The 26,620-nt window shown below is 49.3% G+C and overlaps 1 protein-coding gene across 4 annotated transcripts in view; it reads left to right on the plus strand.

Annotated features, from left to right (window-relative positions):
- The window catches only part of MYO18B (myosin XVIIIB), a 224,209-nt gene that overhangs the window by 192,056 nt on the left and 5,533 nt on the right, over positions 1–26,620 (plus strand). For 3 of the 4 annotated variants that reach the window (XM_053669858.1, XM_053669857.1, XM_053669856.1), the window contains 3 exons: positions 1,048–1,178; positions 10,708–10,752; positions 12,054–12,191. In XM_053669858.1, the coding sequence (XP_053525833.1) occupies positions 1,048–1,178; positions 10,708–10,752; positions 12,054–12,191 (314 nt within the window). The remainder of the gene's footprint in view (positions 1–1,047; positions 1,179–10,707; positions 10,753–12,053; positions 12,192–26,620) is intronic. The other variant, XM_053669855.1, reaches the window with a different exon arrangement.

Below are 26,620 nucleotides of genomic sequence, written 5' to 3' on the forward strand. Positions count from 1 at the left end.
TGACATTTGGGCCAGGTCCTGGGCACTGTAGGACCCTGGGTGACATCCCTGGTCTCTTCACACTTGATGCCAGTAACACCCCCCCCCCCCCAAGTCGTGACAACCAAAAGTGTCTCTGCACATTGCGCAGTGTCCCCGGGGGCGAACTCACCCTCAGCTGGCAATCACTGCGGTGAGGGGTGGGGTGTGGAATGTGTTGCAAGTGGAGGTCAGCGCTTTGCCGGGACCTGAGCAACATCTGATTAGGGCGGTGTCATCGAGGGAAGGGAGGGACGAGCAAGAAGAAGAGTCGGATGCACCGAGCCAGTTCCGGCACCGCCATTAAGCTTCCTCCACTCTGGGCCTCAGTTTGTTGTCTGTGAAATGGGAGCAGGAAGAATGATCCATTTTCAGGCTTGTGAGGAGTGAGTGGGGTCGGGCATGGGAAACACTGAACACAGCACAGGGCTCAGAAAAGTCAGTAAATGTGGGTGCTGCTGGCCTCCTCAGGCGGGGGCCTGCCATCTTTGCCTTTTCTGCCTCGGAGGATGGAAAGCTGGGGTCTGGGGGTGCAGGTGACAGAAAGGGAACCGTTCTTGTTCCGCCCTCCCCGCACCCTCCCACTGCAGATCCACCCCAGGGCACAGGCTCCGCTTCGGGAAACACCCTCTATGACAGCGCTGAGAAACCGTAATCAGTTCGTGCGTTTACTCACCTGTCCCAGGTGCACCGAGGGCTCACTCTGCACCAGGCAGGGTGGTGGGGGCAGTGCCACATGGTGCTGGGTCACCCCGCCTGGGTTCAGACCCCCAGCATGGGTGACTGTGCTCTGTCCATGGGCCATCCCCCAGGGGCCCTCATGCATTCATTTTCTCTATAAAATTTGGAGCGTTAGTCTGAGGGTTTGGTGAGCCCACCCGCAGAGAGAGGCCGGCACGGGCACCTACCACATTAATAAGCGCTCAGTGAACACGAGGCTGAGCCCGGGGTCCGTCTCTTCCCCAGAGCCCCCGTGGGTGGCTGGGGTCCTGCCCGAGGCTGACGTGTGCTCGTGGTCTCTGTCTCCAGGAGAAGTACGTAGAGGAGCTAGCCGCAGTGAGACAGACCCTGCAGACAGACCTGGAGACGTCCATCCGGAGGATCGCCGACCTGCAGGCGGCCTTGGAGGAGGTGGCGTCCAGCGACAGTGACACAGAGAGGTGACCCGCAGGGGCCCGAGGGGGCTGGGCGCGTCAGGTGGGCTGCACCCTGGGGGGCGCTGTGGCCTTCCGTGGCCCCAGCTCCCACTCAGGGGTCTGGGGCTGCACCTGCTGGGAGAACCAAGGGTGTTCAGGGCAGGACGTGTCTGACCAGTTCGGGTGAGGAGGCGGGGGTGCCATCTTGCCTAGTTGGCCAAGCCTTTGGAGGTGTGGCAGTTGGGGAGTGGCTGAAAAGGGGACCCATTGTGTGATCTTGGGCCAGTTCCATGTCCACTCTGGTCCTAATTCCCTCCTCCATAAAGTGGACAGGGTGCTGTTGAACAAACCACATCAAATTGCCGACATTTGGCCATTTTTGATCTACAGACTAGACGTTTTATATATTTAACCCACGACCTACCCCATAGGGTTACTGGTGAGAGAGTTAAATGAGTTAATAGGTGAACATCACTTAGAACAGTGCCTGGGACATATAAGTGCTGTATGAATGTAAGTCATGTTTGTGCAGAATAACAAGAAACCTTACAAAGGCAACAAGTAATTTGAGGACGCAAGATCTGATGGCCAGTGATTGGCGAGATCACTGAACTTCACTGTCAGGGCTTCTCTCCCTCCTCGGAAGACAGGCTCCTTCTCCCCATCTTCACTCGAGCCTTAAGCCACCCAGGGCCATGAGCGGGCCACTTAGCTGGAAGGAGTTTGAAGTGTCCTGGATGGTCATGCAGCTGTTTCCAGAGCTACCTTTGCAGCCTCGGCGCGGTGGTTCTCTGGAAATGACAGGTGCCCATCTGACTGCAGCAACTCTGCCCCCATCCCAGCCTCTTCAGCAAAGCCGGGCAGCAGGGAGAGACTTGTGCTTTGCATTGCTTTGACGAGGAACAGGGTATCTTAGCCTAACTTTCAGATATGGTCCCTTCCCTACACCAGCCAGCCACCCCTGCACACACCTGTTGCTGCATTGGCGAGAGCCCCTCTTGGTCTTCTCCTCGGGGGTTGGGGATGGTTCACGCTGCAGCCAGAACCATCCAGGGTTAGACAATGGAGTACAGCCTTCTTCGTTTGCACATGAGAATCCTGACCTCAGAGAAGTTCAAGGTCACACAGCAGATTAGCATCATACACTGAGTTAGAACCCAGTGCTGCTCAATTTCCCACCCAGACCTTTGCTGGCCACACAGCTCTTCATCAATAGGGTGACTGCAGGGACCCGCAGCTGACCAGTGGGAGACGTGGGCACGAGACCGGCAGTGAGGGGAACAGAAAGAGCTGCGTGTGCCCTGTGGCCGCTTCCAGTGGGAAGAACCGACATCTGCAGCAGAGCTGACCACACCTAGTCACGAAAACAGCCTGGGGGGAAACACCTCCCCCTTATCCCAAGAGGGCAGGTGTTATTGGTGACCTGAGTTTTTGTTTCCTGCAAGCTCATTTCTGTTCTCTAAAATTTCTGCAGTGAACTTGCACACTTACCCCCCAGCTCTCCCAGCACCCTCTTTAGGAGATTTTGCTGGCCCAAGGGATGTACCCTATACAGCTGTTTGTAGCCCGGGAACACATCCTTCCCTTGCCGCAGGCCTGGGAGGGCCATCCGCTGTCCAGAGGCACCTGACCTCCAAGTTTCCCAGGAAGGTGTTCATGCTTGGTATTGTCACAACAGAGACCCAGTGGCTCTGAAACCTCCTGTTCTTGGCTCTAAGGAGAGGGCTGCGTCCGAAGACCCTGCAGCTCCTGCAAAAATGGCTTCCATGCACATTCTGAGTATTCCTGCCGCTCGCTGCTAATTTGTACAGCTGCCAAATTGCTGGTGAGATGGCAAATACCGATGTCGCAGCTGCTCCCAGCTTGTGATGACATGGAGGGGTGTCCCGTCCACCACCCCCTCCTCCAGTTTTATTAGTGTCGTGACGGAACTGACGTCTGTAATTACAAACCCCTATTGCTCATGTTACGCGCTCGGCACTTGGACTTGTTTTTCTATTAATAGAAATGCACAAACCCTCGCATTCATTATGAAGGGACTTGGTGGCTGCGTATACTACTGGCTTGGTTTTTTTTGCCAACGAGCAAAACTTTTGAACCATCTTCATTTGCCTAATAAGAGATTCTTTTTTGAGTAAACAGTAGAAGTTATAAAAATGACAAAATTGGAAAGGGGAAAAGAGGGACCCTGCTTGGGGGTGCGGGCACAGGCTGGGCAGGAGGTGTGACCGGAAGCCAGGAGCAGATTCTCACATGGACATTGAGATCCCAGGGACGAAAGCTCTGGAAGTGAGTCGTCTCTTGCTGTGTCAAGTGTATATTGCACTGTGTCCAACACATATCCGCTATGTTGGCTAAAATTAGGCTGATGTGAGACAAGCTGAAATCCCTGGGCCTAACCAAAGATTGCAGCTGCCCCTAATCCTGACTTAGTGGGCCTGGGCTCTGGCCAGACTGTATAGGTTCCTGCCATGTAGTCGGACAGGCTTTGGAGCTGCCTAGCTCTCTCTCTGCCTGAGCAAGTGAGAGAGAAGCATGTCTCTGCTCCTCTCCTCCTCCCCCCCCCACCACTTTCTCCTTCCCTCTCTCCACCTTTCTTCCTCTTGAAATGGCTCACAGGAGCCCACTGGTTCCCCCTGTTCCTTGATGTGCCCCAGCACCCCAGGCAGAATCAACTACTTAATTACTGTGCCCACTGTGAAATAAAAATATGGGCCTCCTTGTTCCAGATTCAGGCAGAATTCGAAGACAATGACAGCAGAGCATGAAGCCAAGCACAGGCCCTTCTGAGCAAGGGGTGTGGGCCTGGGGGGCCAGCCCTGACCCCACGTGACTCTAAGAAGCCTTTCTTAATTCTCAGCGGGCCTTGGTCCTAGCTCCCTGCCCTGTAACTCAGACTTAAAATTCGCAAGGAGCATAGATTTCAATAATAGCATAGGAATGAAGGAGAACTGGGAAAAACATTGCCCACGAAGAAGTCTGAACACATTTCAGAGAGTTGTGCAAACCGCGTTCCCCAGTCACGGTGCCATCAAAACAGTGATCGACAACAGAAAAGAGAAATACACGTTGCTAGGATGTAGGGCCACCGTTGGGAGCAGAGCTCCCAGCTCCAGCCCCAGTGCCTGTCTGTGCTGTTCCCCAGCCCAGCAGCCCCGCACTGCATTCCCCTCTCAATTGTCTTGTTACCTGTGATAAGAGCTTTGGACGGGAGCTGGAGGGATTGGCCCATGGCACTCCCCCAAACTGAGCTCTCAATTAGGATTCAAACCCACCCTGGAGAGAGGGGGAGAGAGAGAGGTGCTTCAGCTGAAGGTGAGGTTCTTTGAGAGACCTGTTCAAATTATAAAAAGTCACATTTCCCCATGTTGGGAATTAGATCCGAGTGTAACAGGCCTCCCAGGCTGGAAACGCGGCTACGTGCTCAGAAAGCCAGGCGGGCTGTGTGGCAGCATTTAAATGCGTGCTGTCCCACTCCAGAGCGCCGCGCCCTACCTTCCACCCTGGCGCCCACTTTCTTAGATTAAGGGAGAAATGCTTTAAGCTGTTACCCAAGGCCTGGAGCGTGTTCATTAGTCATGGAGGGAGGGATGCGTCAGCTGACAGGCAGCCCCATCTTTCCTGGCCCAGGGTCTGCAGCTGCTCTGTCTGTCTCCTTGGCTGGTGGTTTGGGGTGGAGTGAAGGGAGTGTGGAGAGGTCAGTGGATGACCTCTGACTTCGGGGTCAGCTGAGAGTGTATCAATTCCAGGTCGCCCAATCTGGGATGAGTGTTTTAGCAAGAGTCCCCTATTGCTGTTTTGAGTTCAGTTCTATACTTTCCAACATATATCCTTTTCACTTGGCTAAAATTAGGCTGCCATGGGACAAGTAGGAAGAACTGCGTCTAACCAAAGACTGCAGCTGCCATCCAGGGCGTAATTTTGAGTTAGTTTATTTATTAGCAGGCGCAGGCTCCGGCCAGACCACAAAGGTTCCTGCTGCTTAGTGGTGCAGGCTACAGAGCTGCCCACATCTCTTTTCCTACAATTCTCGTACATTCTCATTTGCTCTCCCCTTTTTGAGTAATTAGCATGCCCCAGAACTGGGGAAAGGCTTAAAGAATTTCTCCATTATTCTAAATAGGTTGATGTCTTATGTCCCCTTCCAAATTAAACAGAGGACCCTGGTTTAAGATAGCTTGTGTTTAAATTATGCCACAGAGCCCACCTGGCTTGCAAAGCATCTTTGTAGCTTGGACGCCTGGGCACCCAGCTCGTGGGCGTTGCAGGGAGTGAGAGCTGCAACCACTGCCTACACCTGCATTACAGGAAATAAATGACAATTCTGATAACAGGCCCTCTCTCCTCAGGACTCTGTGCCAGGCTGTGCCGCCTACCCATCTCGCATATATTATTCTCGTGACAAATCTCTGAGGTTGGTACTGTCACCGCCTCGAGTTTATAATGACGAACTGGGGCTGAGAAAAGTCAAGAATCCAGCCCCAGCGAATCCGGCCCCCCAGCACACACAGGAAGTGACTGGGTTGTGATTTGACTTCCAGGCGGACTCTGCCACCCACAGATCGAATGATCAAGTGCTCCTGACCCTTCCTCCCCCTCTCTCTTGGCAAGGTCTCTCCTCTGCCAAGTAACTGGCCTGTCATTCTGGCAAACTCGTGTGTGTCACTCCGATGTATGCCCCAAAGCATTCACGTATTATTTCCCAGGCCATGTTTGTATTCAGACTGGAATTGTCTGGCAAAGACTCACCCTGAAGGAATACAGCAGAAGACATTTAATTAATTATTTTGCTCATCAGCAACCCTGTGCCCACGAATGCCTGGCACAAGCAAGGTATTCGCTCAAAACTACACGTGCCAAGATAGGAGAGAGAGCCACTGAGTATGTCCGTCAGGAGATGAAGGTTCCGGTCTTGGCTGTACCCGCGAGCCAATCAGGACCATGGACAGGTTCCTGGGCCTTCCTGGGCCTCAGCCTGCACGCTCAAAAGATTCAAATCATCATCATCATTATCACCATTGATCAACTTTACCACCATCACCATCACCATCATCATCATAGAGCACTTTCTGTGTTCAGATGTCCAGGGTTATAGCAGGGAGCAGTCACATGTGGGCCTGCGCCTGGAGCTGGTCCCAAGGCTCCCTCTTCCTATGGTGAAAGGGTCAGTAGGTTTCAAACTCCCTCCTTTAAGGAGAGCCCTCTTTTCTACACCAAAGCAAACTTCTCCAGAAAATTCCAGCTTAGGATAAACTGCAGCCGTCCCCGCTGGTAGGCATGAGAGAGGAAGGTTTGGGGCTGAGCTCCCATCCCAGGTCCCCCTCCCTGGCCCCTTGGTAGCCCCTAGGAGAACTCCCAGAACACACGGACTGGCTGGACCACGGTGCACAAAGCCAAGTCCCTGCCACGGTCCGTAACCTCTGACTTGTGAAAACTCAACCTGGTGGTGTTTCCTCCCGATCTGGTTTATGCTTCTCAGACTCAGGCAGAGCAAAACGCCCCCTGCCTGTCCTCCCCTGAAACCGTCACTCCGGACCACTTCAGGATAAAGGTGCTGTCGGCATGTTCTCACACCATCAGAGTGTGATGAGGTTCCTGGAAGCCCTTCTTCACCCAGCCTCTTCACTTTAAATGTCCTCTGTTTGGGTTGAGACGTTCTCAAGTGACAAGCAATCTGTGGTCCCAGCTGGACGCCCCCCTCGGTCTGGGTGCTGCCTCACCGTGGGTGGACACACAGAACGCCTGGCAGGCCTGGACTTCCACCTCAGAGGCTCTGTGCAAGTCCAGCGATACAGGTGCACAGGCAGGTGCAACCAGCGCACAGATACTGTGAAACCCAGGCTTGCTTTCACTAGGCATCCCTACCTGTATCTTTCTGTCTCTTTTCGTGGCTGGTTCTTTTTCACAGTCCTGGGCTCGGGTTGGGCTAATGATGATTGCCGATAATCTCCTGTTCTTACAAGATTGCCTCTTTAGATGTTCCACCAGCCCCCTCCCCCCCCACATAGTGATAAAGGACATAACAGATCTTAATGGTGCAGTGATATGTCATATCTGCTGCCTGCTCGCTTGTCATGGAAACTGTTGGTCTGGAAAACCCAGTTCTTCCTGTAATGGCAGAAACCAGTACTGAAATCAGCTGTTTTAACAGAGCCTGGCAGGAACCAGAAGGCACACCTCAAATGAGGAAGCCAAATGAGGAAGCTGAATAAAGAGACTGTTTACCAAGATAATGGGCACAGTGTTGAGAAAAGGATGCCTCGCCATTCCTGGGAGCAGTTACCTCTGCTGGAATCCAGAGGGAGGGAGGGAGGGCAGGGGAGGTGGCCAGAGAGAGAGAGAGAGAAAGGAGTTGCTGTCGGGAAAAATCCAAGAGAATAAATACTCAACCCTCCCTCTCTTCCTTCTGTCCCTCCCACTGTTATTATTTGAGTTCCCCATTGGCTGAGTCCACAGGGCAGGGAGCCCCTGGTGTGGCTGTAAAGGTCCAGGTCAGCTTCCTGAGCACATGGCAGTGGGTTCGGAGGAGTACAGAGGAGACAGTATAACAGGACGTCTCGAAGTTATGGGTCTCTAGTCTGGAGAATAAGGAGCCCTTGCAGAAAGGGGTGAATTTAAACACTGGGACTCCCCGCCACCATGGGGCTCATACTCATGGGGTCAGCTGGGGTGAGTAGTGGTCACAAAGTACCAGGAACATGTGCCTTTGTTAGTTATTTTGTGCTATCAGGACTTTCCAGGGCCTGGGTTCAATTAAGGATTGATGTTCAGTCTAATGACGTCTATGAGGAAGTATGTGCCTGGCCGTCCAGCAGAGAGAGAGACCTCGCTTCCTGCCGGACTCAAGGCGAGTTGCTTTAGGATTATGGAGACATCAGGGTGCCCAGGCACCACTAGGACCTGTGGCCACGGCCTCTTTTATTCGAGAGTCATGGGATTCTGGGGTGGGAAATGGGTATGAAGCCCCCACAGCCCTCGTCATGGCTCAGGGGCCACCCCCCTGCAGCCAGCGTTGGCCGGTCTTTCCTACCGGGGTCCCTAGAAACCCCGTGCTCTGTGTAACTCGCCCTGTTTCTCTGAGGAATGCCACGCTGTTGATCTCCGTGGCTTGGGCCACAGGGCCTTCGGTTCTTCTCGTATTTCTATGGACATTTCGGAAGACGTAGCCCCATTTAGTCAAATCTCTCTACTTTCAGGGGGCCTCGCCCACCACATTCTTAGCTCAGCCCTGAGCCCGGAGTCTGTGACCTGGTAGCGAAGGGGGTAACCATGCATGAGCTCTGGGGACGATACTGTGAGCCCTCAGATTTGCACCAAAATGCAAGTGCATGTGGTGCATTGGGCGAGGTGGCAGTTCTTCCTCTATTCTTCGTAACAGGTGTTCATAAAAGGCCCAGGGCCTGCTCCAGGGCCCAACGCATCCTCTCACTTGCATATCATTTTCAAGGCATTTAAGCCGAACAAGCCTGAGCTCATTGGTCCAAACTCCTCATTTCACAGTGGAGTCACTGAGATCCGAGCAGGGAGGAGAGTAGGCCAAGGTCGCACAGCGAGGCCTCTGGGACTGAGTCGCCTTTTCTCTTGGTCGCCTTTTTTCTGCAGCCCGGGTTCAGCAGTGCTGTAGAAAAAACTCAGATCACTTGCCAGATTAGAGTTGGGTCTATTCACATTGACCACTTTAGTTAACAACACATTTTTTAAAGTATTTGTAAAGAGTTTGTTTAAAAGTGGCATCAAATATTTTATACAGATCCTTGGGATTTACGGTCACTTACCAAAGACACTTTTGTTATGTAGCAGGGATTCTCTATTACCATCCTAAGCAAATTGTCACAAATTTAGTGGCTTAAACCAACACAGGTTCTATTATCTTATGTGGAAGACCAGCAGAGTCTTCCTGTTGTGGCCGACGACGAGAATGAATGCACAGGCGACAGCAATCCTGTGGAGGAAAAGGGGACGTCACGGCCACTCCCTCAAGGGGAGAGCGCCCCGACCCTTGTCTAGACAGGCTTTTATTGTTTTCCTCAGGTCTTACATCAGAAAAAGATTTACTATCTGTAGCATAGACTATTATTGTCTACATTTTAGGTACAATCAAGGAAATGAAAATAACATGCAGAGGGGAATGGTGACGAGCTGATTAGCTCTGTCCTTGGAAAAGTTTATACAGGCTTTGGATATTACCTTGAAGACAGACAATACACATTTGTTGTTTTAGACCAGGGAAGCCCTTTTACCGTGTCTGGAGGCAGAGTCATAGGCTCTCAGGATTAAGAATTTAAAATGGACACGTTGGGTCATTATTTTGCGTCTCACAGGGTCATTCACAAAAGATGCTCTTGGTCTACTGGAGGGGTCAGCAAACTCTTCTTTAAAACCTAGATAGTGAATATTTGGGACTTTTCAGGCCACATGATCTGTGTGTCAACTACTCTCGGCTGCTCTTGTAGAGCGAAAGTGGTCACAGACAACATGTGAATGGGTGCGTGTGGCTGTGTTTCAGTAAAGCTTTATAAAATCAGATCTGTAGGTTGGATTTGGCCCCTTGGCTAAAGTTTATAGGCTCTTCTTGTTCGGATTCACCAAGTGTCATCTGAGAGGACTTCAAGTCTGGCCTGGGCCTTGGGGCTAAAGGGTGAATAAGACAAGTTCTTGGCCCGTGAAGGGCTCTTAGAGTCTGGTGGGGACAGATGGGTGTTTATAGAAGCACCGAGAGAGACAGGTCCTTGCAGGCAAGGACCACAAAGCTGCAGGTGCATCCCTTGGAGGAAGTGACCAGCTCTTCCAAGGAAGGAGATGGCCAGAGTCCAGCAGAGAATGAAGAGGTGCTGACCAGAGGAGCAGGGTTCAGATGAGGTCTTAGGGGTCTGAGGTTTATTATGGTCTGGCTGTCGGCCCCTGCGTGCTGGGCAGTTTGCACTGTGGTTGAGAGCTTGCACTCGATAGCTCTTACAGACTTGAGATTCAAAGCTGTGTGACCTTAGATACGGGTGAGGTTTCTCATCTCTGAAACGGAGACAGGCAGGGTCGTCAGATGAGATCGTGTGTAAAACATACTTGTGGAATGAAGGGATGCTCCCTAAAAGAACAGCTAGCGTTGTAATTAGTTCCAGAGTTCCCCAGAAATCCCTGGGAAGTTGACCACCTTCCTTCCATCTTGTCTGACTTGCTAGCACTCACAAAGAACAGATGCCTTGCTTGTTGACAATAATGACACTATTAATAACAGTGGTACTGGACGTAGTGAGAGGAGTGGTAATAGTTGCTACCTTTTAAGCGGCACTACCTAGTTGCCAAGAACCATCATGTTTCCAAGGGTTGTTGCACTTCATCTGCCCCACAACTCTGGAGCTGGAACCCCATTATTAGGCACGTTTTACAAAGGAGTACACAAGTCCCAGAGAAGGCAAATGACTTGCCTAAGATCTCATGGTGGCAAAGGCCGGTTGCAGGACTCAAACCCAAGCTTGGCATACATCAGGGGTGGTGGTCTCCCCGCCAGCCCCAGGCAGCACAAGGGTAACAGACTCTTTCCTGTGCCTCCTTCTAGTGTCCTGACGACAGTGGATTGTGGCGGCAGTGGCAGAAAAGAGATGTGAGTTAACCCTGCATAGAACTGAGCAACTCGCAGTGAAGCCAGGAGCAAACCCCTGGCTCTCTGCGCCCATTCTGCAGAGCGCGCGTCCACGCCTTCTCAGAGAGTTACCAGCAATGCCCATGAGAGCTTTGGCTCCATAGTCATAGCGTGTCCATAGCACTGGGGACATTGAACTGTCCAACTTCTTTTAGATAAAGAGATGTTTGGGACTTATGATGCGGGTGCCTCATGCACCTTCAGTGGTTCCCCATGGCCTCCGATAGACTTTGTACATTGACATTTGAGCCCTGCACATTCTGACCCTTACTTCCTTCTCTACCTGGGACTCCGACTTTCCATATTATACATGTTCTGCCTTTTTATGACCGACATACCTATGTGTATGCTCTTCCTTTGACCTAAAATTCCCTTCTCTGGGCCCTGTATGGACACGCCCTAGCCCTCAGAGGAGATATAGCTCTGCTGCCTCTATGGAACACCTTCTCCATGCTTCCAAGAAGCAAATCGAGACTCCTCTTCGTTGTCCTTAAAACCTACCTTCTGTCCCACTCTATGGCATTCCTGATTTTCTCCTTCGTTTTGTGATTATTTATATAGACGTCCACTCTGCTAAGATGGGTTCTTGAGGACAGGATTAATGCTGGGTTCACGTTTATAACTCCTTCCCATGGTGCCCGGCATAGAGTATTCTGTAAATAAATACATTTATATTTATCATCTATACTATATCAACCAGAAAATAAAATAATAATTGAGACCCACACCAATGGGAGGCCCACGCAGGACTCTTCCTGTGCTGCTTTCAGAATTGGGGAGCACAGAAGTGAAGACTATGTCCACAAAGATTCTGGGGAGAGCGAGCAGGGAGTTAAGACCTTCATGGTTAACATTGTCCACAAACATATCATTTGGTATAAAAGTCAATGCCAAGTTTACTCTAAAATTGGGGATGTCTCTGCATCCACATTAGAGTGTCTATCTTCCCAAGGAAGAGCAGTGGTCAGCAGCATGGGCATTGGAACCAGAGGGACCAGGGTATGCACTCTAGCTTCATCACTAATTAGCAGGGTGGTGGCCTCTGCCAACACCCAGGTTGGCCTTCCCAAATCTCATTCTCTCGTCTACATAATGGGGAGATCACTGGCTACCACCCCTCAGGGATTGTTGTGAGAACTGATTGAGGATATGCACGTACAGCGCTTAGCACAAGACCTAGCCTACCATAAGGGGTGACTGTCTAGTTATTGCTGTTACTGTGTTTGTCATTGTGGTAACAGTATCCTACCTTCTGCTTCTAGAGATAACGTCTCCCTCCTCAGCTCCCAGCCAGAGGGCAGTCTGCAGTCCTGGTTGAGTTGTACTCTGTCCATGGCCACGGACACCAGGAGGACCCCCTCTCGACTGTCAGCCATCAGCAGCCACATCCTCAGCCCCAGGTAAGAGTATCTCCTTGTTGCCTCTGGATGGCCAGTGTCTCAAAAAAATGTCAGACTCTGCATGTTGTCATTCAAGTCATCCATTTCCTCTGGACTATGCAAGGACAGTCAGGACGGTTTGAGAGATGACCTTGCCACTTTCTAGCTGTATGACTTTAGGCAGGGCAGTTACCTTCTCTGAGCCGTCACTTCCTCAGCTGAAGAGCAGGAAATGCAATTGTATTTACTGCCCCCAATAGTTGACATGATAAGAATCTAATGCAGCTCCCCACAAGGCATGATTTTCCAAATAATTTTAAATAGCGTGAGGCGAACATTTTAAAAAATAGCTGTGTTCATTATAGTTGCCTTCTCTCTAGGGCAAATTCTTCTTGTTTTTCATGTAAAGAGAGTAATAGATTAAAAAAAATTATCGACGTATTCCGATTTTATTTTCTTTTTAATGGTGAGTCAATATAAAGGCAATTTGGATGATTTCTCCTTAGGGGATTTTAGCTCTGCTTGAATACCAGCACTTCATAGTTTTCCTACCACAGAGGGAGGTGAATCCCTTCATAGCCTGAGATGGGACCCTCACGGATCTGTGGGATCGCCAACGATAGTTTGCTCCAACAAAATGCGCCTTGGGATCCACCCTTAGCTGTCGGACTTAAATCCGTCTTCCCTCTTGCTTTTCAGCCCCGTCCTCTCAACATGTCCATTTTCCCTCTTTAAGGTGGCCCTCTTGTAATTGGGAGCTAATGACCATGAATCAGAAAGTATGGATTAAGCAGATGTGTAATTAAGATGAAAGGCACACTGCTCTATGATACCAGAAGAATCCATGTGATAAGATAGAAAAATCACAGGGAGGTGGAGCACACCCAGGCAACCCCTTGCTGACTTGGGATGCGTTCGCTTTGAGGCAGGCACTTGTCTCTACAAAAAGGAGGGTGGAAGTCGACGCTAACCTTTCGGGCATATTCGGTGAATGGCAAATGGGTGCGGGGCTGCAGACCATCTTAGGCTGAAAGATTTGATGTTGAAATGATCAAAGGGAGCCTCCGAGAACAGGGTGCATCGAGGGAGTTAATGAAAGCAAGATGATCTGAATACTGCACTTAATTAATAACAAAGGCCTGTACGAAGGAGGAGCCATGTCCTCGGTTAACCCCAAACCATGAGGACTTTTTCTCTCCTGATAACCCAATACTGCTGTGTTTTCCCATCAGCCAGTGTCAAGGGAACAGAAGCAGAACTGGAGGAGGCCAGACCACAATGTGATGTTCATTAAGATACTCTCCGAGTTTCATAATTATAATTGTATTAGGGGGCATGCTAAGGAGACTCAGCCCTTGTCTTACCCCCTTTTCAAGGGTTTGGCGCACTGGGAGATGGGAGGCAGCTGTGGTTTCCGTACATGCGCTGAAGTCAGAGCATCTGGATTCCAGCCCCATATTTACTCCTCTGCCGCTGTGAGATTTGGGGCAAGTTGCCTAACTTCTCTGTTTGTATTTCCCCATGAGGAAACCAGGGTTGCTGTCAAGGTTAATGAGATGGTTTGGAAGTCATTCTTCCTGCTGAGCCTGGTGTCTCGAAAGTGCTCAGAAAAATGAGCTGCTCTGTTACTGTCAGTATTTATTTGATGCCAGAGGATCTTGAGGCAGACACCATTAGCCCCAAGTGACAGAACAGGCATCCAAGGCTGGGAGAGGAGGCACAGATGGCCCTTCCCCAGGTCCCGCGGCCACTCCTTGGGCAGAGTCAGTCCTGAACCTTCCCAGGCAGCCCTCTCCAGAGCCTCTTTCCCCTTTCACTGTCCCCTCCTCTTCCAAGTCCTCAGCGTCCAGCTCAGTTCAGAGCAGAGGACAGTAATGGGACAGGAGACAGGAAAGGACTGTCAACTCCTTGTCTGTTTTCTTTATGTCGGTGTCCCTAGGGCTGGCACACAGTTAGTGTCAATAAATGCTTGTTGAGTGACTAACTGAATGAATGTGAGGTCAAGGCTGAAGCAGAAATAATCATTGTACTTGGTTACAGCTCAGCCAGTACACCTGATATTTCTGCTCCATCCTTGATCAGAGAGGGTCAGTAGTTTGCTCAGTGTTCCACAGCATGTAAGTGGAAGAGCCAGGATTTGAACCTAGGTTTCAGTTCCCCCAAAAGCTGTATTTGTATTTGCTGCATTGCATGGCTCTCGGACATTTCCCCAGTGGGCGGATCACTCACCAGGCAAAATTTACAGGCAAAGAGTTGGCTTGTTATTAATATTAAAACTGCATATGAGTTACTATTCAACATTGGACATCCACCCAGAAGATACCGTTAAATGCCTGCTGCGAGCCAGATCCCATAGCACGAAGCCCTGAAATTCCTGATCTCCGTCCTTGGGCTGTGTTTCCAATGTAAAGATCTAGAACTTCTGAGCTGGAAAGAACCACTGGGATGGCCTAGTCCAGTTGGCCCATTATGCAGATGGAGAGCACTGGGGTCTGCAGATAGAAACGTCTTAGCCAAATTCATAGTGAGGACTGACCTGGAGTTCAGGTGCCTTGACTCCCAGCTCTTTCTAGTCATAGATTCACAAGTGATCTGTGAATACATCCCCCTTTCGAGACCTTAAAATACAACTGAAAAGGTTAAAATCCTCTTGGCAGCCACTCCAATCTCAGCTCCCTGTTCAGAGGTATTACCCATCTTCAGTTTGGTGTGTATCCTTCCCTGTCTTTCTCTATATGCGTATAAACACATACATTTTTGTGGTAAATACATAACACATTTGTTGGCTTTTTAAAAACATAAGCAATAGGATGCTATATTATGTATATTATGCTACATGTAAATTCTTACATTGTACTTCTTTCCTTCAGCCATAGACTCTGGCAGCCTTTTCTTGTCCATACACTTAAGCCTATCCCGTTCTTCTGAATTTCCGTAAAATATCTGAAAGTTATGCCATGGTCCATTAACTATGGTCTTCCCGTTTCACTTTGAGTTGATTCCAGGTATTTGCTATTAACCCGTAAGGCTTCAAACAACTATTACACGTCATCATGCACGTGGGCAACTGGTTCTCTGGGTCAAAGGGCATTTGCATTTTAAACTTGACTAGATACTGGCAGGTCATCCCAATGTCCCTCTGTACCACAGAAGACAACAAGACTCCTGTATCCTCATCCCTGTCTTACCTGGCACATCACGGAGCTCAATGGGCGAGTCTCCTGGACATTTCCAGTTTGACTGAGAAAGGTCACTCTAAAAACAGGAGAGGGAGAAAGCAGTCTTCTGCCAAAAAAATAAAAAGCATTCCCTGTATTATTTATAAGGGGATGTCAAGTCCAGAGAAATATAGCTAAAGCGTTTGTGATTTATGGCCCAGGAATTATGCAGCCGCTGCTGATAAGTGCAGGAGCTTCTGGACATGGAGACACTACCCTACACTGCAGCCCCCAGAGTGGGAGTTTATGGGCTTGGTGGCAGCAGCCGCACTTGGCTCAGGAGCGTCTCTTAACATTTGGCCGCAGGTGGTGTCAGGGCTGCTCAGGGGCCGGCATCTCACCTGGGCCCCCGCTGTGTCCCTGGCCTCTCTTTCCTGCTCTCTGGGGCCGTCGCCCTGGTAGGGAGTGTGAAAGGGACGCTCCACTTCCTCCTTGTCCTCACAGCACATCAGCTTCCCAAGGAGGGTGCGAGCCCGTGTCTCTGTGGATCCCTGTCCCCATGCCCAGCAGGACCCCACCTCGGTCATTCACAGCTCTGCAGGGTCCCCGTGCTGACAGGCATTCATTGACCGAACCGTGCAGATTCCTGACATCTTGTCGCCCATCATTCGCTTCTCTCATTTTCCTGGGCAGCTGTTCCAGACCATTCCGACTTTCCTCCAGCCCCTGCCCCTCACTCTAAGGAGACACGCCAAACTCCTCTTTCATTCAGTGGAACATAATAACGGCCTCAACTTCTGTGATGTCTGTAAACTCATTTCTACCTTCCCTCCGGTCTCAGAAGACTGGATCCCGTCCTAAGGCCAACTCCGTTCCACTCCCTTCTCCCCTACAGCACAGTGATCCACGCGGGGTCCCTTCTCTTTGTTGCTTGACCCCCCCATTCCAGTTGCTCTTCCTCACAGGTTATAAGCACCTGTAGGGCCCCCCACATCCCAAGTATATCCTCACTGGGTAGATTAAAAAAATAGAACAAATGGTCTCCATCAAGAGGAAGGTTGAATTATAGGAGGAAACAGGATCCTGCAGACAGGAAATGAGGGGGAGGGGAGGGGGGAGAGGAAGGAAGAAGAAGGTGAGAGGAGAGGGAGAAAGCAAAAACTAATTTAGAGTGTTCGTGGGCCCCGTTTGGTAGCCTTGGGAAGTCCAGATAAAACAGTGTGTCTCCTGGTCAGGGACTAACGTTCATCCCTACGTTTCCAACACCGGTCCGTCACTCCATAAATTGGTGACGCCGCGACTCGCATTTATTACCAAGCATGGCTCTCCACTGTTGCTGTTGGACGTGGACCATATTGCAGTGTGTGCGTGGAGATTATTGTATAAATTATTCTCACTCACATAATCATCGTGATTTTAATTACTGTGTAATCTTCGCTAATTACTGTTGTATGTATCATTTGCTTTGGTTCCGATGTAACAACTGCTTTTCCTTTGCCTAAAAAAATGGCATTACAACATTCTCTTTTTCTGGGGAAAAATTGCTTTCTGTAAACATTCACAGCCCCATGCTCTGGGCTTGTGGTTCTTAGTTTAAAAGAAATTGATTTAGATACCACCACCACCCCCTTCGGGCCCCCCTGTTGATTTTTATTTGGATAAGGCTGGCATGAATTAATAAAAAGGCCTAAATTATAGGGTATTGTCTTTAAAATAAAGTTGTATTACTTTCAAGGAAAGGCAATTACTTCTACAGAAGGGGAAGCCAAGGGTGGGTCACGTGCAGCCTGCTTAAATGATTAGCTGCGTCTTCCTTGTAATTAGTTCATTAATTATGTAAATATGCATGGATGGTACTTAGCATTAAAAACAGCTTGTTCTCAAAGTAGGTTAAGCATCCACGCTAATCTTATTTCAACAGTACATCTATTTACTGGTTTCTGCATTCTTAGAACCGGAGCTTGGGCTCATTTTAATTCATCCTGAATGTACTTAATACAAGGGCCTCTCATAAACAGCATTTTATGTCTTCTGAGGACAAACGGATTCTTTTCAGTTTTCTCAGTATTAGGAAGATGAGTGGAAGAGGATGTTAAAACTGAGCGTGTGGGGCCGTTCAACGCAAACACATCAACCTTGGACCCAGGGGCTGAGCACATAAACCAGCCCGGCTCTGTCCGAGGTCCACCCCTGGGGCCCACATCCCTCTCGCCCTGGGTGGGTCTCCATGGGAGAGAGGACTGTTTCCTGTCTGGGACTCCAGGTCTTGGATGGTAGATCTGTGGTTCTCTCAGGACTTTTGAGGCTCCGCTGAGTTAACCACAAGCTTGTGTGAAACCATTTAGATTGATCCCAGATGGTTCGCGACATTGTCGTGGCACCTGTGGGGCTCTCGTTGAGCTTCTTATTGAAATGCACATACTTCAGATGCATACAGGAAAGTACATGTTACGAAATTTTTAAAAAATTAGTCATGCCTATGTAATTACTACCTGGATCGAAATCAGACCATTACCAGTCATGACCTCTTCCTTCCTCAAAGGTAGACATCATCATCCTGGCCTTTAACACTGTTAATAAGATATGCCTGTTTCTGAGCTCTGGATACATGGAAGCCTCCCGTAGTACTCTCTGGTGTCCGGCTTCTTCCTCTCAATGTTTTGTCTGTGAGATTCATCCATAGTGTGGTATGTAACAGCAGTTCACTTCTGTTCTTTGCTCTATATAGTCCATAGCAGTGGTTCTCAACTTGGGGCAATTTTGCACCCCACTTCCTGTCAGGAGACAGCTGGTTATGTCTGGAGACATTTTTGGTTGTCATAACAGAGGGATAGAGTTCCTACTGGCATCTGGCGTGTAGAAGCCAGGATACTGCTAAGCATCCTGCCGTGGACAGGACAGGACAGGCCACAAAAGTTTTCTGGTTCAAATGTCAGTCGTGCCACCATTGAGAAACCCTGTTCTGTAATAGTCTATTAGATGAGTATAACACAATATTCATGCATTCTATTATTAATAGATGCTTAGGTTGTTTCCAGTTTAGCACTACTGTGAATAATAATACTACTGTGAGCAGTCTTGCACACATCTGTTTTTGCATAAATTACAGCTTTCTGTTGGAGTATACCCCAGGAGTAAAATTTCTGGGCCATAGATGTATTTTCAACTTCAGTAAACATTGTCAAAATGGTTGTGCCAATTCACATTGCTACCAGCAGTGAATGAGTTCCGGTTGTTCTGCATCCTTGGCAACACTTGGATTTGTCCTTTAAAAAATTTTAGGCTGTTCTAGTGGATATTAGTAGTTGTTCATTCTTGAGCTGATGCTGGTTTTAATTTGCATGTTCCTGATAAATAAAACTTGTCACGCACATATATGTTCATTTGGATATACTCTTCCGTGAAATGTTTGATCAAGTATTTTCCTCATAATATTTTTAGATTGGGTTGTCTTTTTTATTGATTTGTAGAAGTTCCTAATGTATTCTAGATACAAGTCCTTTCTTGAGTATGTGAATCTATTCCCTTTCAGTGGCTTGCCTTTTTCTCTCACCAAATGGTTTATTTTGACAAACAGAAGTTTTTAATTTTAATGAAACCAAATTTAGAATTTGTTTCCTTTATGGTTGGCACTTTTAATATAATGTTGCAGAATTATCTGCCTACTCTCAAATCATGAAACTATCCCCTATGTTTTCTTGCAAAAGTTTGGCTAATTTAACTTTTATATATAGATACACAATTCACTGGGACATGAAATTTATTTATGGAGTGAGGTAGGGGTTAAGATTCATTGCCACGTGGGTGTCCAATTGGTTGACCTATGTATTTTAAAGTAAATAAGATTTCCCCAATTCACGACAGTATTACCTATAGACTCTATTCCATTCTGTGACTTGTTTGTTCTTGAACCGATTTAACATGGCCTTAGTTACTATAGCTTTGCATAGTAAGTCAGTCTTGATATTTGGATATATAGACTCCTTGGGTTAGTTCTTCTTCCACCAGATCAGCAAATGACTCCTGGGGAGAGAGAAGGTTACACCACGCTGGGCTTACCTCAAAGTCCTCCCCTCTTCCAGAATCCGGCCCTGTAAGTGCCATCTGCTTTGTTGACCCTCCAATGCCTTTAAATTTAAATTTACCTTTTCTGCTTTTTCTCAGTGAGGATTTTGTCTGACACAGCTAGTCTCTTATCTCTGAAAGCTGAAGGCTAAGCTAGACATTTTTACTCCCTTTGCTGAGTGGGCACTGCTTCCTTAGTTTCTATGCCCAAGAGGAAATGAACATCCACTTGTATTTCCTTTCAGTCATAGCTTCATGAATCTACTCACTGCCCTTGAGGTTAACTTCTTAACTACAAGGGTTGTTCATCTCTGTATCGACAGCATCTGGCATCGTTGGCACTCAATACGTGATTGTGGGTGGATGTAAAGAAGGATGGATGATGGGATGGATAGATGGATGATTCCCATTGATTTAAAACTGCATTTTCTTGAAGAACTGGGTGCTTTTATGAGACTGAGAGTTTATGTGGTTATACCTTTTATACCACATTCAGCAATGACTGTGTATGGAAACTATAAGAATACATTGAAAATATGTTGAGCCCACGTTGAACCTCCAATGCAATTAAAGATTTTAATTACTTCGCATGCCCAGTCTGTTCTTTCAAAACATTGTAGAAATTATATCAGGGAGTTAACGGCTGAAATTTTAGCGCCAGTGTTTTTCCTCACCCACCGGCATGTGAGAGCTGAGAAGTTCTCTTCCTGTCTCTGCTTTTCTGGGTGTCGAATGAGGGGTTCACACTTGGATGAGGTTCCAGCCTACTCTCAGTTCTGACATCCTAGAAGTTTATAAAATTCTGTAGAAATAGAACCAGGCTCTTAGTTTGAATTTGAACATGGGCGTTCGCTCGTCTATCTTGTGTACTGGAAGTTGGCTTTGTATCTATTTTAAGCCCAGAGAAGAAACATTGGCTGGCTGTGAAGTCTGAATGAACCGGCCCGATGAGGCAGGTGGGGCCTTTTGTTCCTTTTTTCTGCATTTCCCACAGTCCCTCTTGTATCCGCTCCTCCGCGCCTTTATTCTCTGCCCTTCGTGAACTCTCCGTGAAGTGCTCGTCTCCATGCTGGGTGTTCATAAAACAAAAATACAGTCTAATGCAGAGCTGACAATCTTGTTGGGATGTGAGTAAGTAAACAAGCAATTCTAGTACCGGGTGATGGGGAGGCAGAGGGGGCTGTGGACCGAGGAGACCCTTGGCCCATCCTGGGAGGTGGGTGAAGGCTTCCTGGAGGAGGCAACAGCCGGGTGGGGAAAAGTGTTTGCTTCTCAAACACTACGTAGAGCGATAGTGTCTCAGAATCACCTGTAACATGTCCCTTCCTTCCCTTTCCCCTCTCTCCCTCCCTCTTTCTTTCTTCTTATTTATTTACTTATTTTTAACAATGGAAGGTGTCTGGGTACCATCAACTCCACCTTCATTTGACAGTGACTAATGACTTTTCATATTTACTTCATTTCTCTTTATCTATTCCTTTATATATCTACACACATTTCTATGCTTAACACCATGAGAGTAACGTGACAATATCATGACAGTGCCCTATAAATAACTCCATATCTTGCTCCTAAGAAGAAGGACTTTCTTAACTATTATACCATCACACCTAAGAAAATGAGCAAATCCATAATATTGTCCAAGATCCCAACATTCATATTACCCCATTCATCCTAAAATTGTATCCTTGTATTTTTTAAAAAGAAGGATCCTCTGAAGAATGCACATTGCATGCAGTTATTTTGTTTCTTTTGTCTCTTCCTTTAAAAAAACTAGATTTTTTTGGGGGGGTCAGTTTTAGATTTATTCAAAAATTGAGCAGCAAGTGTAGAAAGCATCCATATAGCCCCTGCCTTCGCACACACAGTTTTCCTATTATTAACACCCTGCACTTGTCTTTAGTCTCTTTTAAGCTAGAAAGCCGCCATAGCCTTCCCCGCCCCCATAGAGAGATTTTGCCGGGGAGGCAGGAGAGTTCCAGGTGTGGTCCTCACGGGCAGCCCTGCTCAGTCTCCTGGTCCTGGGACCTGGAGATCAGGAGGAAGGTACGGACAGGTACACGGGTAGGGTTCTCTGAGGGCAGGTCCCTGGATTCGTTTTTTTTTAAGTGTCCGGAGCTCTGTACCTGTTTAGGATTTGAGAGAATAGCAAGGAAGGCTTGAGAGTTATTTTGTCTCCGGAAAACATCCTGTTATCAGGAATAGAGGGTATTTAGAGAGTCTGTTTTCCGACTCAGGTCTCCGCCACCTTCCGGCCAGGCGTGGCCAGGCTGAGGGGACTAGCTGGGAGCCGCTGACTTCACCACCTCCAGCTTCCTTGGCCGGCCCCTCCATGGCTTCCTCCCTGCCTCAAGTCTTCCCTTTCATCAGGTGGCCTTTCCAAGGCTTGTTTCCCTGCCTCTGAAAGTTAGGTATCCGCCCTGGCTTGTTTGGCAGACTGAGTAAGCTAACAACTGGTAGGAGGGCTCTTCTCCTCTTCCCCGTTCAGAGTGCCTTCTCTGACCTCTCACCACCACCCAAATTCTGCCCTCTCCCAAAAGCCCAACTCACGCCGCCGCGGCCGGGAAGGCTGTGCATGCTCCTGCTCCTGCTCCTGCTCTCCCTTACCAACATCCTGCTGCGCTTGCCACCGTGGCTCACAGTTTACCTGGAGCTTGATTCTTCATGGGTTTATCCTGCCTGCACACCTACGCTGTGCTCTCCAGGAGGGGCGGGCAGCCCGGCTTCCTGCTGTGAGCTCAGCCTGCCTTGTGTCTAGTCAGAGGGGCTGAGAGGAGAGCCCCGGCTCTGCTCCTTCCTCAGCAAGCCCACTCGCCTCTCCGAGCCCCGGTTTTCTCACCTGTGAAATGGGATAATAAGGGTCAGTGGAGCCTAGTGGTTCGGAGGCACAGATCCCCAAAGCAGACTCCTTGGTTTAAGTCCACATTTTCCCATTTATCACATGATAAATTACTTACCTTTCCGAGGCTCCTCGTGAAACGGGAAGATTATAGTACTACCTGCTTTTAGAGGACTGTCGGGAGACAAAATTGAGCAATACCCGCGAAGCCTCGAGGCACCATGCACGGCAGCTGTTATTCTGCAAAATTTACCTGTGCGCTGCAGGGGCTTAATAGACGTCTTAGGTTCTCTGCACATCACGCGTGGTTTCGGGCACCATGTCAGGTTTAATTATAGACCATCAGTTGTTATGTTGGACACGGTTACAAAACCTTCAGGCCATCTCGAAAGGACATCTGGTTTCCCATCCCAGGCCTTGCCGGTTTGAAAGAACATCAATACATTTTTAATTTCCTCTTTAATTTCAGGGTGCGGATGAAGAATGGGGGTGACAGCGTGCCTTTGGGGATGATTCATGGTGTCATTAAAACCCTTTTTGAGTTTCCTGTAGTTCCGGTCAGCCCCGGTCCTGCCCAGACTCTCCCACCTGGAAATGGTGGGGGGTTTTTTGCTGTGTGATTAGATCTCATGCCAGTGAGTTCAGCTTCTCCTTGACTCAGGCCTCACCCTTTTCATTCAGTGCATCTCAGTGGATTTGGGGGGATGTACACATGCAGATGTGAGTTCAGCTGGTTGAGGTTTCTACCCAGCTTTCTACCTGGGGGATGTGTGATGTCAGGGAAGGACGAAGCGTAAGCGTCGGATGTTTTCAACCACAGTTTGAATCCAGGCCCTGCCACTTAGCCATGTGACCTTGAGCAAAGGGCATCTCACCAGGGAGCCTCAGTTTCATCATCTGCAAGTTGGGGTGATGCGCCTGAGCCCAAAGAGATGGTGTGTACAAAACGTGTGCCACGTGGGTGCATTTTTCCTACATTACTCAATATGCACGGAGTACCTACCACTGCGCCAGGCACAGGCTCTAGGCCCAGGTGGCGTGTTCCCAGGATGGCCTGGCGGGAAAGGGGCTTGGTCAGCGCAGGTGGGGAAAGGGCTGTGGTCTGGGCAGGAGAGTTGGTTCATTTTGAGGCTGAACCAGCCACTTCAATATTCCCATTCTGCTCAAGCAGGATCATATGTAAGAATCAATTATTCTCCAATAGCTGCCTTTATTCCAGGACCTTCTCTAGGCCTGATGGAAGGGGTCATTAAATAAAACACTCAGACGGGCATTAACATTTTAAGGAAATACATTCGATACCCAGTCGGGGCACATGCCTGGGTTGCAGGCCAGTTCCCAGCAGGGAACACACGAGAGGCAACCATACATTGATGTTTCTCTCCCTCTCTCTTTCTCTTCCCCTCTAAAGATAAATAAGTAAAATCTTTAAAAAAAGATTTTAAGGAAATACAGGGTAGAGAAGAGGTAGGTTTACAGCCGTTCTTATGGAAAATAGCACAATAATTCACCCTGTTTTTTGTACTCACAACTGTAAACCTACTTTTGCCCCGCACCATATTTCTCAGTAGCAATGTTTTGAAGTGAATAAGTACTATATGCAAACGTAACTGCACCGGCCTGGGTCTCCTGTGAAGCGCTGGGGTCCAGGCAGACATGTCCCGATGGCACCCCGGTGACTGACTGCACCCATCACACGTGCCATCTCTGCCTCGTCACAAAACCCCCTGGGACGGGCCTTGGCTTCCCCACTCTCACGGGTGAGCAGGTCCAGGTTCCACCAGACGCCTGGCTGGGAGGGGACAGAGCCAGGTTACGAACGAACCCAGGCCTGTCTGCTTCTGGAGCTCGCTGTCTTAGCCTTGCAGGTTAGAAAGAGGGGCCGTTCCGGTAAAGCTGGGTGTTCACAGCCCAATTCACCCAATAAGCTCTCAGCAGTTTAAGCCACCAATACTTTCAGAGAATTTTCATGTATATTCTCTTGCTTATCAATTCACTTATAAACATCCACTGGATACCTCGTATGTGGCGGACATTGGAGCTTCACTCACTTATCCAACATATACGTACTGAGTACCTACTATGTGCCAAAGGGCTCAAGATTCATTCAATCATCCCACACATATTTGCTGAGAACATACTATGGCACTTCACTCATTTGTTCAACACATGTTTACTGAGCACCTACTATGTGCCAGAACACTACTCTAGGCACCTGAGTATAGGCACCCCTTCCCCCCTGCAGTTCAAATATCCACACATTGCCAGGTAGATTTCTCCTGTCTTATAGCTAAGGAAATTGAGGCCAAGAGAAGTCAAGTGACTCCCGGGGTCACATGGCTTGTAAGTGGCAGGAGCAGACTAGGCCAAGTGACGGATATTATCTGCACAAAGAAGTTTTGTTAACCCTGAATCACACCACAGGGCTCAGAGGAAGTTTCCAGAGAACAGTGGTACTGGCTGTGGGATCAGCTAACCTGGGGTTGGAACCTGCCTTTGTCACTTCCACCTGTGTGCTTGTGGAGGTCACCCACCTCTCTGGGCCTCAAGGTCAGAACCCGTACCGCCAGGGTTGCCATAAAGACTGGAAGAGGGTGGGAGGCTCATCCATTTGTGCCCCCTGTATCCGTGGAGCCCAGCACAGGGCCTGGGGCACAGCAGATGCTCAGCCAGGGGTAGCTGTTGCGATGACTGTTCAACACCCCCTCCACTCAGCCATGAACCAGCCCAGCACCGTCAGACAGGCCTGAGGTGGCCAAACCTTAGGGATGCCAGCAGGCTCCCTGTCCTAGCAGGCGTGCTAGAAGGCAGCTCCGTTTCGGCCAGACTAAAGGACAGGCAGCAGAAGTTCCCAAGATGTGTCTGGAGTCTCTGATTAGAGAATCACAGTGCCCGACCTGGCATTTGCCCACACCTGTCTCCCAGCAACTCAGAGAGCCTTCTATCTATCATCCCTCCCCTTGGCCAAGGCTCTGGGAGGCGGGCGCCGTGACATCTTGATTATCCACCAACCATCCATCACACGAGATCAATGGAGGGGAGTTCCGCCTGTGCCAAGGCGTCCCTCCAGGACAGCCGGAAAAAATGAGTCTTTCTAGGTCCCTGGCTGAAGACAGTAGGTGTGTTTGAAATGTCCAAAGCTGGGACAGAAGGAGAGGACCATCCCGTCTCAGACAGCAGACCTGGGACCCTCACCTTGAAGCCTGCAAGAGGACGTCTGAATTCAGATGTAGTTCTGTGGTCCCCACACAGAAAGGAGTAGGCACGAGGAACGTCTTACTCCGAATGGCAAAGTAGACGGGAAATAGAAAAAGACGGCGCAGAGGTGTGGGTGGGTTTCTGAATGGTAAACCCTGGGGGCAGCGCTCAGCCGAGACTTCCTTCTTTCTTTCCTTCTCCTCCCTCCCACACTCTTCCTCACTCCCTCCTCACTCCCCCCACACCCTCTCCTCTCCAGCCTCCCAGGAGTCTGCACCGCTTGGCTTGTGTTCTTTTTCAAGCCCACCAGCTGGGGCTATGAAGGCACCAGACAACTCTTGCAAGATAGGACTCCTCCTGCTCCTCTTCTCCTCTTCCTCCTCCTCCTGTAACCTTTCTTCCCTCCTTTCTTCATGCCCTGTCTTGGCATCCACAGCCGGTGCTGGGGTGAGTGGGATGGCAGAGTCCCAGGCGACTCCGCGACAGGCGCCCTCGACGCTGCCATCCCACGTGGCAGGCGATGGATGAGGCTGAGCACCCAAGACACATCCATCACGCCCAGCTCCCTGCAGGGACCCAAGACAGGAAGGAAATGACTTCTGTCAGCTCTGCGGCAGCCCACTGCCCCTGGCAGCTCCAAGCTGTTTATTTAAAAAAAAAAAAGAAAGGCGTAAGAATGCCATCTCGCCCTGTATTAGGGAGCGATTTCAAAGCAGTGAGGTTGAGAAACATGGTTTCAGGTGATGCCCAAGGAGCCCTTCAGCTCCTCTCCCTGCCCGTGTCCAGCTGCAGCCGAGATGGAAGCTGGCGCCCAAGAAATGGGGAAGGCGGCAGCTGCTCCGGGCCAACGTGTGGCTTCTGTTCTAGCCCACGGGAGCCCACCCTTCCCGGGAACGATGAGCCGCAAGGTCACCTGCCACCCATTCTCTGTGTGCCCCTCTTAGAACTTCAGCCGAGGCTTCCGCTGAGTCCAGTGGTGGGCTGGGCTCAGGAGATTCAGAGATGAGTAGTAGTAGTAGCGGTTACCATAACCTGTTAATTACTCAGAGCCATTAATTACTGGTTATTAATTATTCCTCAGAACTGGTAACCGTTATTGGAGGAGCTAGGTACCAGTCACCGTGCCCAGGGCTTTTCTTCCCCTCCTGTGACTGCCCCACGGGTTCTGCACAATGCCTGCTGGGGGCGCG

Source organism: Artibeus jamaicensis, unplaced genomic scaffold, assembly GCF_021234435.1.
Source record: "Artibeus jamaicensis isolate MK-2021 breed Jamaican fruit bat unplaced genomic scaffold, CSHL_Jam_final contig_525, whole genome shotgun sequence".
In the NCBI taxonomy this organism is placed as follows: Eukaryota; Metazoa; Chordata; class Mammalia; order Chiroptera; family Phyllostomidae; genus Artibeus; species Artibeus jamaicensis.